This window comes from Curcuma longa, chromosome 21, assembly GCF_044706935.1.
Source record: "Curcuma longa cultivar G26 ecotype Majalengka, Jawa Barat chromosome 21, ITB_CL_G26_1.1, whole genome shotgun sequence".
NCBI classification, from domain to species: Eukaryota; Viridiplantae; Streptophyta; class Magnoliopsida; order Zingiberales; family Zingiberaceae; genus Curcuma; species Curcuma longa.
The window spans coordinates 13,331,609-13,349,681 of record NC_133881.1 but is presented as its reverse complement, the minus strand read 5'-3'; the positions used below and the strand labels follow the sequence as shown (position 1 = coordinate 13,349,681).

The 18,073-nt window shown below is 37.1% G+C and overlaps 2 protein-coding genes across 4 annotated transcripts; one reads left to right on the top strand and one right to left on the bottom strand.

The window, feature by feature from the left end:
* The first annotated feature begins 253 nt into the window (after positions 1-253).
* On the top strand, positions 254-2,412 carry LOC141815031 (transcription factor NIGTH1-like). The gene is given in 5 exon segments (XM_074702990.1): positions 254-778; positions 871-1,488; positions 1,613-1,689; positions 1,792-2,050; positions 2,053-2,412. Coding segments are annotated over 5 exon segments (1,341 nt in total). The 5' UTR covers positions 254-573; the 3' UTR covers positions 2,235-2,412.
* A 1,239-nt stretch (positions 2,413-3,651) lies between these two features.
* On the bottom strand, positions 3,652-16,507 carry LOC141814307 (coatomer subunit beta'-1). 3 transcript variants are annotated; one of them, XM_074702242.1, is made up of 26 exons: positions 16,314-16,507; positions 16,080-16,100; positions 15,872-15,933; positions 15,739-15,793; positions 15,261-15,297; positions 14,837-15,162; positions 14,621-14,752; positions 14,392-14,540; positions 13,754-13,822; positions 13,376-13,526; positions 13,239-13,304; positions 11,369-11,557; positions 10,899-11,039; positions 10,749-10,823; positions 10,421-10,597; positions 10,246-10,337; positions 10,040-10,156; positions 9,599-9,713; positions 9,422-9,493; positions 8,073-8,269; positions 7,873-7,966; positions 7,601-7,707; positions 5,752-5,884; positions 4,930-5,044; positions 4,332-4,367; positions 3,652-4,041 (listed from the first exon to the last, which is right to left on the bottom strand). In XM_074702242.1, exons 1-25 carry the CDS (start codon positions 16,314-16,316, stop codon positions 4,348-4,350), a joined length of 2,715 nt encoding a protein of 904 aa, XP_074558343.1. In that variant the 5' UTR covers positions 16,317-16,507; the 3' UTR covers positions 3,652-4,041; positions 4,332-4,347. The 3 variants fall into 3 exon arrangements, 2 of the variants coding, with proteins under 2 accessions (XP_074558343.1, XP_074558344.1); XM_074702243.1 differs by having other exon boundaries at positions 4,945-5,044; XR_012600482.1 differs by having other exon boundaries at positions 3,653-4,041; positions 4,855-5,044.
* Positions 16,508-18,073: the final 1,566 nt, after the last annotated feature.

The following is an 18,073-nucleotide window of genomic DNA, read 5'->3' as shown; positions in this document are numbered from 1 at the left end:
TTGCATATCTTGCTTGAATGATCTCTATGTGCAGTATATGCTGCTTCATCTTTATCTTATCGCCTGTTTATTATAGTTTTATCATTTCAGAATCATGGTTCTATAAAAATTTCACTTTGACATCTGTGGCTATCTTTTTAGCTGTTCATCAACCAGAATGTCCTCTGCGATTCATGCGTCTGATCACCTTGCGACTCTGACACTTTTTATGAAACGCCAAGTCTTTGCTACTGGAATTTGCCTCAATATTGGGGTGGGTCTGAACAAATATGCGAGTGAACTGAAGGAGGAGGAAGAAGAAGAATCTTTTTGATGTCTGCAGTTGATTTGGAGCAGTACAAGGAGTCGAAAAACAGGGGAGGGGCGTAAGAACAGACTTTTGCCTTTGTTCTTTGCAAGAAGTTACCATGCTTTCTTTATCTGATTCCTTTTTCTTTTGCTCCTCTCAAATCTCACTTTATTCTCCCACCTCGAACTCACCTACAAAGAGGGTAATCCCCCTTGATTCCTCTGGTGAGCACACAGCATCATCCCCCATCACCTCCTCCGTTCATTGTAGCAGTAACAACTGCCATGGCTTCAGTACCCGCGGAGCTCAGCCTCGATTATACACCTAACACTTACTCCATGATCCAGAAACAGATCCCAGAACAGCAACAGCAGCAGCCAGCGAACAGCCAGAAGATTCAAGAGTTCCTGGTGCGCCTTGAAGAAGAACGCAACAAGATTGAAGCTTTTAAACGCGAGCTGCCTCTGTGCATGCAGCTTCTAAACGATGGTACCGATTTTATATATAGCCGAGGTTCTTATGGTGCAACTGGTTATGGTATAAAAATCCCAGCTTGTGATTGGTTTTGCTTTGTGCGATAGCAATCGAGTGTTACAAGCAGCAGCTGGAGACGACGACGCGCCACGCGAAGCAGGGGGCGGCGCGGCCGGTGCTGGAAGAGTTCATGCCTCTTAAGAACATGAACGTGGATGGGGGCGAAGAGGGCGCTGTCAATGTGACGTCTGAGAAGCCGAGCTGGATGCTGTCGTCCCATCTGTGGATCCAAACGGGCGACGTCGACGCCGCGGAGAAGCAAGTTCCGCTCGCGCCGGCGAAGAAACTGGAGGCGGAGCAAGCAATCGACGTGAGCCCCAGGCTGGCGCTGGACGCCAAGCAGAGGAACGGCGGCGCCTTCCTTCCATTCTCCAAAGAGAAGAACAGAGGCGGGGCTAGAGCGGCTGCGGCGGCGCCTCCGTGCGCTCTGCCGGAGCTGGCGCTTGCGTCCTCAGAAAAGGCCGTCGAGGAAACGAAGTGCGTCGAGGCGGAAAGCGGTGGTACTGTCAATGGTAGAAGAGAAAATGGCGGCGGGGCAGAGAGCCACCCGAAGGAAAGCCAGGCGGCGCCGTCGCCCCCAGCTCATAGGAAAGCAAGGAGATGCTGGTCGCCTGACCTGCACCGGCGCTTTGTCAATGCTCTGCAAATATTGGGAGGCTCTCAAGGTTAAGAATTATCCATAACCTCAATTGCAAACGAAGATGAATATAAAAATCAATGGAGTTTGAACAAAGATTTGTTTTTTGTTTTGTTTTGCTTTTTTTTTTATAATCTGAACAATTGGAACAGTGGCGACTCCAAAGCAGATAAGAGAGCTGATGAAGGTCGATGGATTGACCAATGATGAGGTGAAAAGCCACTTGCAGGTTCTGCCAATTCCAGTGGATGTTCCCTTTCCGGCAGTAGTTAGTACTCACAAAGCCGACGACTAATCATTTGCTCTCTCTCTCTCTTCTATGATCTATCAGAAATATAGGCTTCACACGAGAAGGCCGGCGCCGGTGCCACAGGCGGCTGCCACGGCACCGCAGCTGGTGGTGCTGGGAGTGGGAGGCATATGGGTTCCCCCGGAGTACGCCACGTCGGCGGCCGCTCCGGCTATCTACGGTGCCCATCCGGGCGCTGCTCACTACTGCGCCGCCACGCCCGTCCCACAAGAGTTCTACTCGACGGTGGCGCCGGTGCCGCAGCAGCATCACCGCCAGCTGCACCCGCAGCTGAAGCTCCCCGCCCACCGACGTACAAGGCGAGGGCGGGGGAGTCGCCGGAGTCTGAGGCGAGGAGCAGCGGAGAACGGTCGGAGAGCATGGTGGAAGAGGAGGAAGGCGAGAGCGAGGGAGAAGACGAGGAGACCGAGGAGCGCGAGGGGAAGGCGGCGCTACCTGCGGTCAAAGGCGAGGACAAGTTCTAATGGACGTCCGTACAGCAGTAATGAAGAGCAGCCTTAACTAGCTTTAAGGGAAGAACGTGGCAGGGGCTTGTTGACTTGTCAATGTCATGAGATTGTGTGAAACTTTTGTAAAGTTGACCTTATTATGTTCTAGATATTATTGGTGGATAACAGGAGGGGGGTGTTGTGACGTACATGTGGACGATTTCCTAAACTAAATTGCTAGTATGCTTTCCAGATCTGCTCTAAGTAGATGTGTCAAGAGAAGGAAGTCAACTATGGATATCTGATAATCGGATGTATCTTTTGTATATACAATCCTAAAATAAATAAGTTGGTTTGTGTTCAATAGGTACACAACGAAACACATGTTTTGAGTGGAGTGGACCCTTTTAGGTGCAACCATTAAGCTCGTGCCAATCAAGACATAAATTCATGGGCTAGGTTGAGCAATGACAACAACATTTAATTGACTCATTTGTAAGTGATAGAGCAACAAACACAATGAGGAATTTAGGGATGAAACAAAATTATCAAGCTTCAAATAATCTATGAAATTGTAAGAATCAACTTGATTGTATATCCAAGCATTAGTTGTTTGGTTTAAGAATGAATTGCATCAGGAAGACTTTAGATATGAACTTGTACTAGATTCCAGATTTAACATTGAATCTCTTGCAGAAGAGGTTCATAACTACTTACATGTATCATCCAGTCCAACGAACGATTTCTACCATGTCCTCCAATAATGCTGTTCTTTTCCAACAATAATCGGATATCTAGTTAATTTCCTCAAGGCACTAATAACACAGTAAACGCTTGGACTCTTCAAATGGTAGAACTCTTAGATTAAATTCAAATCAACCATACATTCAAAATTTGAGACCAGAAAAATTGAACCCGATTAAAAGTTGAGAAGCAAATCAATCCCCAACAAATATTTTTGCTACAACAATGGAAGTATGTCTATTACGAGTCAACTTGAACACAAGATAGTTACATCATATAAAATTATATCGCATGTACTTGACAGGAAGCATTCGTTCAAGCATGCAGCCGAATCCGCAAAGATACGAGCTAACTTTGTTACACAGCTCTATTAAACTGTTAGCAATGCTGAAAATTCTTTAACTGTTTCTATTTCAAGTTTCCTCTTGGGATTTAGATGCAAGTCAGATGCATTTGTCACAACTATTAAAATACATCTTCTAAACTTAGCAAGGAGATATTACTAAATAAGAAGTTTAATAATAACTATTAGGAAGTATAAATCATGACACCTGGATGCTTATTGGTACATCCAAACTTTCAACAAAAAAAAAATACCAGTTCTCTATTGTCACACATGCCCTATAAAATTTATTAAAAAGATACTGAAAACACAAGCAAGATTTAGGGCAAACCTAATAACTCTGCATCATATAGCTCAGCAGCAAGTAATGGTTTTTGGATTCAATCAGACGTTAACGAAAAACCATACAAGCATTCAAGTGTTATTCACCCAGGATGAAGAGACCACAAAATTACCGACGCTCAAGAAATTTCTCTAAGCAGCGAATAATATATCTATATAAATGATATGATTGAATACAATAGCTGGAAGAAGCTGTCTGCCATTCCCAAATAAGGATTGCTGGGAAACCAATCATCTAAAAACCTCAACGTAACTATACCTCTAAACGATGGATCCAGTGTACAAACAACTTAGATTTATGCTATCTCATGAGTGGATTTATTATGATTTGCAATTCTGGAAGCTGAAGGATCACGAGGAAGAAATCTCGAAGTGGGAAGGATAACAGTGCGCCACAACATTTCCTTCTAGAGCCTGACCATAAATAGATGTGGAGGGGTAAAGTCAAACATCAAACATAATTTAAAAAAAAACAATAATGGTCATCTTGTTATATCCAATTATGCAATACAGAGACTGATTCATTTAACAAATGCGAGTTCAATAGCATCAACTAACCAGCAAAGGAGTTAAACATGAGGGGGGAAATATGAGATGTAATACAATATATTTCTATTTTTGGCATATCCAGATTACACAATCAAAAGTCAAAAGAGAGAAAAAAAAAGAAAAGGTAAGCAAACTTCATGAGCTACTGAAGATACCTTTCCTGAGAAGTTGCTATTGGTGCGGAGTTAGCACTGCAAGATCAATACAAAGAGAACAGACTCAATAGAATTACAGTATAACATAAATACAAAGCAAAGAAATGAGCCATGTAATTCAAAACAGATCCATACAATTCACAACAGGACAATGAAGTTATAAACTCATAAGAATTCAGATGACTAGGAAATTTAAAAGAAAAAGGTTGGAGTAATATTCTTTTTTCTCAAACAGAAACCAAGAGCAGACATGGTAACAGGCTCAAGCATGCTAGAAATGGCATCCATTGAATTCAGCTTCAAACAAAGGAAACAAAAGATTTCATAAATACGGATAATGTTGAGAATCAGTTTCAACAATATTGAAAACCAATTGTATATTGCTCCAATGAAGACAAGCTTCAATATGTACTTTGTTGAGGCTCTATCCAAAATTTCAATTAGTTCCTGGCTTTTACTAATATGAGCATTAGAACCATTCGAGAGAAAATGAGGTAATTGAGAATGAGAAACAATTAATCACCAGACACAAAATTTCGATTTTACAGAGGCTGAACCAAGTGCGTTTAGGCTGAGGAAGTTCCTTCATTATTCATACCCCACTGTTCCTCACCCTCATTCCCATTGACAAGCACTGCACTATCAGTAGAATCATCTACATCAACTTCAACAGGTTCCTCTGGACTCTCCTCTACCCCATCTTCCTGTATCGCCTGCATATTGTTTGCCAATATATAATATAACACCAATAAAAATATGATGAATAACCAACTTGAAGCAAATTATATTCTATCCTAAGAAACTAAATTTCAACTTTTCTTGTGACTTTATGAAATAAATATAGGTATAGGAAATCCGTTGCCATCATCATAGAATTGATGAGTAAATAAGTGATGCCAAGCTTATCCATCTCTAAGCTGTTCATAGGAAGCAAAGTTCTAGCATTTATTGCCAATATCATTGTACACTCTAGTCATGCAGGATTGAACAACTTATTCTGTCAAAAAAAAAATTTATTTTTATCTACTAGTCATGTAGGAATGAACAGCCTATCCTGAAAATGTTTTATTTGTTTAATCCTCCTTCACTTCTTTTTTCTCCTAGTATATTGGGTACTACTCTCTTACAGAGCTTTTTTCTCCTCCATCCCTTACAACATTGTTGTCATTTTGCTGCCATTAAAATACCACTTGTCACAATTTTCCATTTTAACAAGCTCACTAAACATCACAAAATTGACCAGTTTCAAAATGATAAGGTTCACTATGTACAAGAACAGCATCCACTTGCTGCTTGGCCACTAGAAACAACTTAGATTTGATCAAAATCTAACCCTGTTCTTTGGTGTTCCAATACATGACTGTATGAAGTTTGCATAAGAAATGAGCCAAGTTATCAGTCTAAAAAAATTGGCTCCTACCTCATGGCCATAGTCACCATTTTCAAGAGGCGAGCTCTCTTCATCAACTTGCATTCTTCTAAAAGCTTCCACAAGATTGATATTGGACTTTTCCACATAGCTCAAGTATTCCTCGGATGGAGGATACTTACCCCTGTTATAGGAAATGACACTCAGGTAACTAACTTGGTTGAAACAAGTACTAACTCAAGCAAACATTTGAATCCAAGAAAGACAACACAAACACTCAAACTAATCAAAGAAAAACATGAGAATTAAGAACTACACAGTTAAAATTGCTAGATAGTATTATCTAATGTCCATTTCCAATCATTCAAAAGAATATTATTGAGAGACTGACACTTTGCATAACCATCAAACTCCTTACTCCAACTGTAGTATTAACAAATTTCAAACTAAAATATACAATGAATACATTGGTATATTGAAGAGATGAATTCTATTCATATATAATAAATACATTGGTCTGTTGAAGAGCTAAATTATTTCAATATATAATGAATACATTGGTCTATTGAAGAGCTAAATTTTAGCAGCCAGTTCAGATACCTTGATTGAATTGGCATGTGTAAGGAAAGAAAATATAACACAAAATACTTCTACTTACCAGACACAGAGAAACAAGAATCACTATCGTGACATGGGATTTGTTTCAAGCAAAACTCCTAACAAACGCAGTTGTAAACGACCTTATAGCTATTTACAAAGGCAACTTGAGGAAGGACTTAAGAATAGCTAATTAATTATACAGCCCAATGATAAGCCTTCATATGCAAGTTTATCTTAGTCATTGCAAATACTAAAATAACTTTGATAAAATGACATTTTATATATCATGCAGTTAATTAGTTCAAGGTTGAGATTTAGGATAAAATGGGATGAGAGCTAAAAAATAACCTTAATGTAATTGTATGAACGTTAAAAAAAGTCCTCTTGTATTTCTTCTCTTTAGATAATGGGTGTCATATTTCCAGTTTTCCATACAGAGGATTCCTTGTTTCATTTTCCAGCACAAAAGTCATTGCAATGTTGAAAATATTTCAACGGTTACCTTGCCCCTCTAATACATTAATTTTTTAAAACAGTTTAACAACTTTTTTAATACTCCAACAAATAATGTGTAACAGTTCGCAGTTAGATTTACAGAGCAATTATATGTATTTCTTAGAAAAGTAGACATAGCAGTCAGATCATTTTTTTAAAAAATGGACCCATAGGCTTATGCAGTGAGGATCACATTTCATCTGTTTATGACCCAAATACAGATTATTCAGACAAAACCAATCACTAATTTGTTAAGATCCAAGTCAATATTGATATGGTTAAACAGTCTTTATCCTTATGGTCAAAGGAAAGCTTATTCTGTGGATTGCCTAGGTCAACATGTATCATAAACAACAGAGCTGTAAACGTGTTTCTTTTATAATACATATATACAACAGAAAAATTGGCCAGTTATCATATCCAGCCATTTAACAACATAAGCTGGATTGGAAACTAGAAATGCTCTTAGTTTGTTCCACAGTCAATTCTAGCAGAGTTGTAGGCCATACAAAAAAAACATACTCATTGAATTGAAATATAATATTAGATAAAAAGTAAATTGAGCAAAGAAAATAAATAAGTAGCATCCCATAGTAAGCCTAATTACAAATACAAACATCATCCTAATATCTAGGTATGAAAAAGGCCTTTTATGTCCCTTATCAAGAATCCAGAACCAAATTATGACAATTCATCATGAGAATACAACGGAATATAGTTGTTTCACTGCACTGAAATAATTTTATAGAAGACCCTATGTTAATGAGTGCAAGGCATAAAATATAAGATACAATATAATCAAAACCTGCTAGGAGAAAGATTTGACTCAACAGCCAAAGCAATCTGCCAATGCTCAAATAAATTAGGGTACTCTTCAGGATCAGCCAAAGAATCAGCAGCTTTTGAATTGACCTTCACACAATCAAAAAGTCAGGAAATAGAGTTGCAAACCTCACAAGGTAATTTCAAGGAAACTTAAGCATCTCATAAATGAATATATCCAACTTTTCCTGCCATATATTTTAACCAAAAGCGTGTTGTTTAGAAAAAGGATCGGTGGAGAAAAAAGAAACATGCCTTACTAAGATCCTTTTTCCAAACTGATACAATTTCTGATGCTTTACTTGGAAGATATGATCTAGCCATCAGAGCAGCTTCTGGAATGCGATTACTGCAAAACATGGATGCTTAATGAAAAAAGATAAATTTTCACACAGCAGCAAAAATACAAGATAGAAATAGCGGATTGGCCCACAACCATTACAACATGAAATTACCTCTCTACCAATAACTGAAGGCAATCTTCCAGTTTACCTAGCATGAATAGACAAAGAAATGCAACATTATTCTTTCCTTGTTCTTTTGCGATAGATGCAAGTTTTGATATCCCTTCAGCATCACCAATGGCCGAGTAAAGAAGCAACAATCCACTCAAATCCATAGCATGCGATAGACATTCCTCAGCCATCTCTAACTGCATGACAAGAAATTAAATGAGTCAGAACTGTACTATATCAGTTGTCAAAAAGTATTCGGGTAAAATGACATAGAATGTTTCCAGTTCGACAAGCTAGTTTTCAGGGATGATACACTAAATTTTGAATGACACAGATGACTAAATCCATCAGATATTAAAATTAAGCAATTAAGTGCAGTACCATAGAATATAGCACTGTCCTTGCTGGAACCAGTAATATACCACAATGTCCAATTAATGCTAAGAGAATATGTTACAGTGTAAAATATGACAGAATCCCACCAACCCATTTTACATCATATTCCTAAAAAAACCTCTAATCAATCCACTTGAGACCACAAAATAAGGATCTCTTTCAGTGAACCAGCTTGTACATAGGTTGGTCCCAAAAGCCTCTAACCACGAACCACCAAAGTCCTTCCAAAAGATAATTGGAACACAGGATCAAATTCTACCCATTTTTCTAGCATTCCACTTGAGACCACAAAATGAGAATCTTTTACAGCAAACCAGCTCATCCATAGGGTCCCAAAAGCCTCTAACCATAGATGACCAAAGTCCTTCCAAAAGATAATTGAAACTTATACTCATTTTCTAGCATTTTATTTAACATGCTTGCAAATCATATTTTTGAGTCTTCAAAGAAACCACTCCTCCATGCTCCCATTTCAGTTTGTAGCAATGAAATGGGAAGGGCTAATGAGGATGAGAAGGCTAGAGGACTGAATGGGTATTTCTCAGTACTATTTCCAACACCCAAATCTTGTGTACTTATCCATTTATCACCACAACAGTATTTCAGGCTATCCTATGGCATTCAATGCCAATTGCTGGCTGAAACTCAAGGCTAGAATTTTAGTCCATTTTTACCAGAATATTTGCTATTGTTAAGTCAATCTACTTGAATAACAAAAGCATTTCCCTTTTCATTTCAATTCTTTTCATTGCTGAACTACAAGGGAATCTTGCCAACTTATATATTCATGCTTTTGTAGGCACCATCCTAATATTATAATGCAATTATAATTGACAAATTTAGAGAAACATGCATCAAAGTGATCATGACATCATTATAACAAAGAAACATTTCTGAAAAAAACCAAACCCCCACATTTCAAAACTAATTAAAGTTTTAAGGTTTCATATTACCTTTCCAGTAGACATAGCCAGCTCTCCCAACTGCTTCCACTTAGATTCACTTTGAACATCAATAGCAATCTCCTGAAGAGGAAACAACAATCATATAATAGAAGACACTAGCCACACAAGTACAATGCTAAGAAAAAGAATAAGCATGTTATAACATTGAAGGATCCAAAAATGTACCTTTGCAATTTCCAATAGACCAAGCTGAAGAGCTAAATCAAATCTGTAATTAGGATCAGTTGCTACCTCAAGAGCATCCTCTACCATTCCCCGGGATTCCAAGAAATGTGCCACACTAACACATTGAAAGTTCCAATTAATATTCAATGTCAAATTAAAAATAATAAGGATGTACTATGTTCAAAGCAAAATTACTTGGACATTTGAGCTAATGTAAATATAACTTCATTCAAGAGCCTCGTAATTAATTGTTATAGGAAGTTAGTATTAGAAAACATGTGCATTTTGAATTTGGATTATAATTAGATATGCGATCAGGGTTATAAAACTTGACAATGGTTAGCATAATGTTAAGGATCAAGATCCTTTACTTGATTTACTAAACAGCTCTACTAGGAAACAAGGCCAAGCAAAACTGGAACCCCGGGAGAAATTATGTACCTATTGTGATGTTCCTTTGGAATTGATGGCAAAATTCCTTTGGCACGTTCTAGATCCCCGCGTGTAACAAGAGTTTTATACTCAATCAAACTGAGGAGTAAGGTATAGCCCATAACACTGAAATGAACAGAGGTTTTTAAGCAAAGACAACCCGTCAATGAAAAATGAAACATGAAAAAAATGAGAATTCCTCAATGCCAATTTACTTGAACTCCTTGTCAATAAGATACACCCGACTTTGACTAGCAAGATATCCCAGCAAGTACATAGGGCGGTCCAAATGAAACATGGTGGTGACCTAAGCATGACAAACCAATAATATTACACTTACATAAAACATACATGAAAATAAAGAAGGTAGCAAAAAAAATTGAAGGTTACCTCTCCACCAACACAATAATTTAGTCGCCAAGAAGAATTATTATAAATGAAACAGTCACCAACCCATATACCAGTTCGAACACGCTCATTTACTTCATGCAGAAGCTCAAATGCCTCTTCTACCCCATCATCATCTACTGGCTTACCATTTTCTAGGTAAGAGGAAACAACATCTCTCTGAAAGAAACACAAGATAAATAAACATACAATTTCCAATATATTGTGTGTTATATGGGTAAAACAGAAAGCACATCAATAGTAATAACTAATATCTCTACGATACATGTAATATATCTACTGAAGGGGCAAATTTGGTATGACAACGTACATTGTATTTTAGTATGTAGAATGATGCATCACTTGATATGACTAGAAGATCACCACTATCAGCCCAATACAGGTTCTGCACCAATTAACAAAGCTAAGAGGAACCAGCTTAAAGTATGGCAATGTATTACAAGGGAAGCAATGAACTTACCTTAACACCAACATCAATCCGACGTATTAATCTACATTCAGCCCAATCATAAAAGCAAATGAAGTCATTGGAGCACATTGCTAATAGTATTCCTCCATAAATATGCTCCGCGGAAAAGGTTGGCCGTATGCTTTTTCTCTCCTGAAAGAATCCATCATGGTCAATAACCAAGGTAAATGTTTCAATAGTTAATATACTTCACTTCCACTACAAAGTAATAGCATATGTACGCATGCAAATCTAATTAAGAACCCCATAACTATAAATCGTAATTAATTGTCTTCAAAAATAAGAAAGTGCATTTCAAACACGACATGATGATGACATTGCAGAATTGAGAAAACAAAAGATAATTCAATAAAGAATACTCTTGACTATCTCTCAGTGACTTTTTCATTCAAACTTCTATTAAAGTAAATTTATCGAACATGAAAACTCTACTGTAGAAACACATGAGAGAAAGGTCAAACCTGGAAGGTTTTACTGAATATCTTAATTCTTGATGTACTTTCCCTGATTGCATACTCTCCATCAGAAGACCAGACAAACTCCAATGCAGATCCAAATGATCTATTTCTCCATGCCAATGCAGTATATATAATGTACTCTCCATCTCCACAGACAACAACAAATCTTCCATTTGGGTTATGCTTCAAGCTCTGAAAGAACAAACAAAGCAAACCAATGAACGATACATATAATCTAAAGAGATAACTTCAGAAAATAACAAGCAATGGGTGTGTTGAAAGTATTAGATCAAGTTGTTTTGGCAACTTCAAAAGTGTACATTTCACTAGAGATCAACACTACCAAAAGAATAGACCAACCAAGAACAATCAAGCCTTATCCCACTAGATGGAGTCGGTTACATGGATCCTTCTACACCATTGAACTCTATCCCCTACTATATCATCATTTATATTTAAATAAATTTTATCTTGTTTTATTGTTACTAACCAAGTCTTCTTTGGTCTTCTTCTTCCTCGTTTGATGTGCACATTTGTCATAGTTTTACATTGCTTAACTGGAGCATCTATTGGTCATCAACACTACCAAAAGAATGTTTGACTATAATGGAAACCAAGTCCTTTTTAGCCTTTTGTTAGATTACCTAATTTAAGAGAGTAAAATGTTATGGAAGTAATCTTTTACTTTTAAACATATAAAATTAACATGGAGATCAATCGGTAACTAGAAAGCAAAAGCAAAGAAGGCAGATTGATCTGAAACAGGAAATTCAAAGACATGAAGTTACATGCATGTTATCATTTATCTCTCATTTCGTTTGTCAAACAAGAGACAAGAGATGGATATTTGATGAGAAAATATTTAAGCATCAGTCCTTCGTAAATCAGATGCCCAAAATCGGATGGAAAATTATTTAACACTTGTTGATTATAAAAAAGTGATCCAACCTTTTTCTCTTACATCAGTTCAAAGAGACTACTCAAAGAATATCCTTTTCATCCCTCCCTTCCACCTTTTTGTCTTTTATATATTCATCCTTTGAATTTACCATCTCTCCCAGGGAAACAAGGACTTAGTGTTAAAAAAATTGAATTGCACAGCTAATGATAGTGTTTCCAGTAAGCAAAGAACGGAAGCATAGTCAGGTCATAAATAAGAAAAGACAGCACATTGGAGGATCTTTCCCACAAAGATGGTCCTACACCGTGAAGAAATCCCCACAACCACACATGCACTCACAAACATGCATCAGCCATATCCAAATTTAATAATGTTAAACCATAAAGTAGCACTAAATTCAGTATACAGGAAGCAAATATTGTATCCAGTATAGCATCTCAAAATGGGGTAGAATTCATGGAAATGCCAATGAATCTTCAAACTAATATTTAATATCAACAATATCCTAACAATAGCTTTATAAGTTGTATTCGAGTAGTTTTAAGTAGCAAAGTAGCCAGCACTTGAATCTTTCAGCAACATTGTTCGACAGTTAAAACAATGTGAATAAATAGCAGCAAATATTGCAAGTCTGATGAACATACCTAGACTGAATACTCAGGATGCAACTGTTATTACAAATTATGTGTAAATTTCAGTGAAATAACAAGATCCTGACTTCCCAATATCATTAAAATTTTGTTATGTGGTTAAGGACAACAAGCAAATATTGCAGGTTCTTCAACTATTTGCTAAAACTACCCCAAGTATTTTTTCCAATTCATGCATAATGTAACAGCAAACTAGCCAAAGCCCTTGGCTTTGGGTTTTCCCAACCTCTCAGATTGTGGGGGTTCTTTGGTGAATAGTTCCACCAGTTAAACCGGAGGAAGATCACTTAAGGCACACTGTTGCTTTTCAGCTAAAACTTACTTGTGGGTACAGATCACAGCTTCCCAGTTCCTTGACTGCTAAAGGCAATCTCTCACCATCTGTGACCTGTGGAATAATAAATACTTTGTCCTCAAAAGCTTCATGTTCTTCTCAAGAGAACACTAGAACTATCAAACCTCAACGTCTGCTCCAATTGTCTTGATATTAACTGTTTGAATCTCAGTGTGCTTTGCCCAAATGATTTTTCCACTGCCCTCCATGCTGGCAACTGGAACTTCACGACCAATCTTCACCATAATGGTTCCTTCATCATATCCTATTACAACTCTAGAAAACATCCAAGAAAATTAGTCAGAAATACTAAAAAGAACTTACAACAGAATTCCTGAAGTAAATTTTTGGAGCTTCTCATACCTCGTAAGCATTTATATAGATTTAAGAAACTTTTAAAAAATGATACACTCAAACTTGTCAACAGATCTTGTCAAAGCCATCTCCAAATCCAATGCATAATAGAACATGAAAAAAATAACAAGTGTAAGTCTAATACATACCTCCTTGATCCTTTCATGTATCCAATAGCCCAAACTCGTTCCAGACCATAGTTTAATGTATTCTCAAGTCTGCAAAACGGAAATAAAAAAACCTAGGAAAAGGAGAAGAAACAGCCACAAAAAAAAAAACAAAGTGAATGTAGACTGCCACAAAACTGTTATGTTTCCATGTGCATTACATCTGAAAATCTGTAGTTAAACTAGAACACAGTTTCAAGAACCACCACTTGTAATTAACTACGTTATGGGGAAAAGATTTAGCAAACAATTATAGTTTTAATTGGTTAAAGACAATACACTCAAGTTCGTAAATGGGAAAAAAATTACAGATTAGATTAATAGTATACCACTTTATTGTTAAAGGTCTTGTGTTACCAGAGTAGAAAATAAAAAAATTACTAATTAATAGTCATTGTTGAAGGTAGGAGGCTCCACTTCCATTGGTCCCATATGGCCAAGTAAGATGATTCACTAGATGAATCTGGTTCTTTTCCTAACAATTTAAGCTTTTAGATAAGTGGCTAGCAACATGATATCAGAGCAAGAAGCAGATCTAAAGTTTGAATTAAGAGGTAGATCTAAAGTTTGAATCTTCCCTGTTTCAAAATCAAAACAAGAGTTTGAATTTGTAGATGTACCTATATGTAGTTGCATGCCAAATTCTAACAGTTCCATCCTCTGAACCTGTTATTATAATTGGAAGCTCAGGATGGAAACATACAGCAGAGATGTTATGGGTATGGCCTTCGAGTGTTTGTATACAACTCTTAGTTTGGTAGTCCCAAACCTGATTCAATAAAACTCATTAACAGAAAGCTCAGGGTAGAGCATGGAAACCACAGCTAAACCAGATTAAATGTGGCAGACCTTGGCAGTCTGATCATCAGAACCAGTAATCAAATATGGCCTATCGCCTCCAGTAAAATAATCAACACAGTTCACACCTTTGGAATGAGCGTCTAATGTAAAATTTGGGTCAGGAGAACCAAGATTCCAGATCTGGTCAATCAGATCAAATAGTCATAAGTTGTTCCAAAAACCATAACAAAATCCGTTCCAATTTCAAAGATATTAGGGCCACACCTTTACTGTACGGTCCAACGAGGCACTTGCAAAAGTATTGGTGTCCTTTGGATTAAAGGCCACTTGCATCACATAATGAGAGTGCCCTTCAAAAATTTGGGTACACATCCAACCCTTCTCCCAGTCCCAAAGCTTTATCAACATGTCATCTGATGATGACAACACGTATGGCAGGGTTGGATGTACAGCCACACACCTAATGTAGTCTGTATGAGCTTCAAATACTTTAACTTTGTCCATTGTGTTGTAATTGTAGACACGGATAAACATATCATCTGCACCAGCCACCACCCACTGCTTGCGTGCTACAAATTTTGCAGATCTCACTGAAAGTTCAACACTTGATGTTTAGCTTTACAAAGTTTCAGGTTTACAGATAACTCCGAGAATGCAAACCAAATATCATATGCAGCCTTTAGTATACCTGGTAATTCAGTTACTTCAAAAGATTTTACCATTGTCTGCACCAAAACAATTGTTTTAACTCTATCAGCTAAATCAAACGTGAGAATATGGATGAACTAAATGCATGTCTCATTCGAAATTGCAAAATCTCACAAAAAAAGTGTCCTTAAATCAAATTCATTGTCCGAATTGTAATTAAAATGTGCCTCGAGACAAAGCACTTCAAATCTGTCAAACCCTAAAATCATAAGGATCAATTTAAAAATGTGATGCATGAAAGACTCTGAACGAGTGAATTGTGATTGCATCCTGAGCATGCCGGGCGAATGTATGATTAGCTGGCATAGTGTCTACTTGGTCAATCATGAAAAACACAACCTCGTACCAGAATGGAGTAGGGAATGTATGTTTTCAGAGAACTAATCAGATCAAAGTTGCTTCATACCAAAAGAGTAGATTTCAAATGAAAAAAAAAATATGAAAAAGAAGCTGCTTGCCTGTGACTGATAGTTCCAGATACCAACTGTTCCAGAATAAAGACTCGCTAGAATCCTGCAGCACGGAGATGATTGCAAGGTTACGGATCATTCAGTATTAGCATCTAACAACATCAATCATGCTCATTTTTACCATGGCTCAGTTGGATGAAGATCCACAGACTTGACCCTTTCGGACCTTTGAGCAAGTTTCCTCTGATCCAGAGACAATTGTAAGCAAAATCCAAGACCAAACCAATTAAATGCAGCATGCATTTCAACCGTAGATCAGGGGGGTTCAACCAAAACACGAGATCTACACAATATCTACCAAAAACATCACTAGGGCCAGCGGCACATACCTTGATTTCTAATCTGAGAGGCTGGAATCCGTCCCCAAGGCGCCAAAACGACAAAAAGAAAGAGAAACAAACAATCGTCAGCGATCAATCGAAACTTCAGATCTCGCGGATTCACAATTCCTAAGCGCGAGAGACATGGAATCTAAACAAACACTAAAAATCCAACTAATCCATGTGAACGTAAGGCTAAAAACGCAGATCCGATCCAGAACGCCGAAAGGCAGACGAACGTACCATCTTCCCCGAGTCACTGAGAACACGCGATGCGCCAAGGCGGAGACGTCCGGATCGCAGGAACCGAGGGATCGAGAAGGCAGAGATCGGGGGAGAAAGCCGAGAGCCAGCGACACAAGGAAGCGAATGGATCGGACGGAGGGCCGAGAGAGAGAGAGAGGGAGAGGGGAAGGAGGGAGAGACGAGTTTCGGCTTTAACGGGGGATCTTGGAGTGTCCACGAAACGGGAGAAGGGCAGAAGTTATTTACAAAAACGCCCTGGGCCGGTTTTGGTTCTGCTTCTGCTGCCGCCCGGTTTGATTAAGGTTCGCGGGCCGAAGGTATCGCTCTGTTTCTGTCTACATGAGTGAACTAGTAGTGCGTGGGTATGTCTCGTCGTCGTCGTCTTTGGGAGGTAACGGATGTACTGTCTTGTGCATACTACGCGTGACCCACATGTCGGATGTGCAGCCTGAGAGGTAGATCTCATGCATAGAAAGGATTATACTGTAGCCGTCAAGAATTCAACCACCTTCCAATTGTAATTTCTCGATTTACTTTCTCATAAATGATCATGAGACCGACCGTGTGAAGCCGTAAGATGACAGATTCCATTTTTTACAGAAGAATTCAATCACCTTGTTAAATAATTTATACAGAATTAAAATTTTATCGATTTGTTTTAAGAGAAATTCATATGAGCTGACTCATCTACGCTTGCACACCGTATGGGTCGCCCCATAATGGATTTAGATTGATCCGCGAATTGAAATTTTTTTTAAAATTTAAAATTAAAGTAAAATATTAGTAAGTTTGATTTATCTAAATCATAATCTAAATTTAAAAATTTCAACGACCTATTGACCTGTTTAAACTGTAATTCAAATTTAAAATTTTTAATATTTCTATATTTCTTTATTGATTGTCAAGGTCGTGGATGACCATCTAATTTATAACTCATCTTGAGTTAGATTGAATTGGAGATTTTTTAATCCATCAAAATTAATGAGTCGACTTATCTGATGGATTTTTGATGAATTGATCCGTTTCATTATGAATTGAATCGCTTGGCCACTCTAGTGTAAAGATGTCAAAACGAAAGAGAAGACTTAGACCTTATTTTGTCAGTAGTTTGATTGATCTAGGGGTGTAAGAGAGCACATAGACGCGTTGAAGTTTGTTTATTTACCCAATAAAAAATTTATCGAGTCCAAATTTTTAATTGAATTCAACTTTTTTTATTATTTTTAACATGAAGAAATTTATTTCATAATTTATTATGAATTTTATTGGTGAACGATAATGAACCAAGATTACTAACGTTTAAATTTGTTTATTTTACATTTTTTATTAAATAAATATGAATGAATTTTATATTTAAAAACTAATTTTTAAATAATCTAAAGCTAAATTAAAAAAAAAATACATCAAGAGTTGAGCTGTTGTATGATTCTCAGACTTTTCTTATTATTGGAGGGAGCTCTTTATATTTATATAAATCATCACAATGGTAAGGATGCTCTTATAATTTATCATATTATATACATTAAAATCATTAAAAATATATATCATATTACTTACCTTCAAGGTACCTTTTAGACCCTTTAGGTCTTATATATTATTGTTGCATGTAAACATTCTAAAAACAATTCAAATAAAAAAATCAACAATAGTATGGTGTTAAAGCATAGAGAATTTAAAATCATTTAAAAAATAAGTTTTTTTATATATTTTTAATTTTTGAAGAGATTTTGAAAGATAATGGTTTAGGTTTCAATAGT

Coding starts and splice junctions, on each gene's coding strand:
- LOC141814307 (XM_074702242.1), bottom strand. Junction 15,298..15,738: donor TCTGGAACTATCAGTCACAG/GCAAGCAGCTTC, acceptor GTTTTGGTGCAG/ACAATGGTAAAATCTTTTGA. Junction 13,823..14,391: donor TGGCATGCAACTACATATAG/GTACATCTACAA, acceptor TCCGTTTTGCAG/ACTTGAGAATACATTAAACT.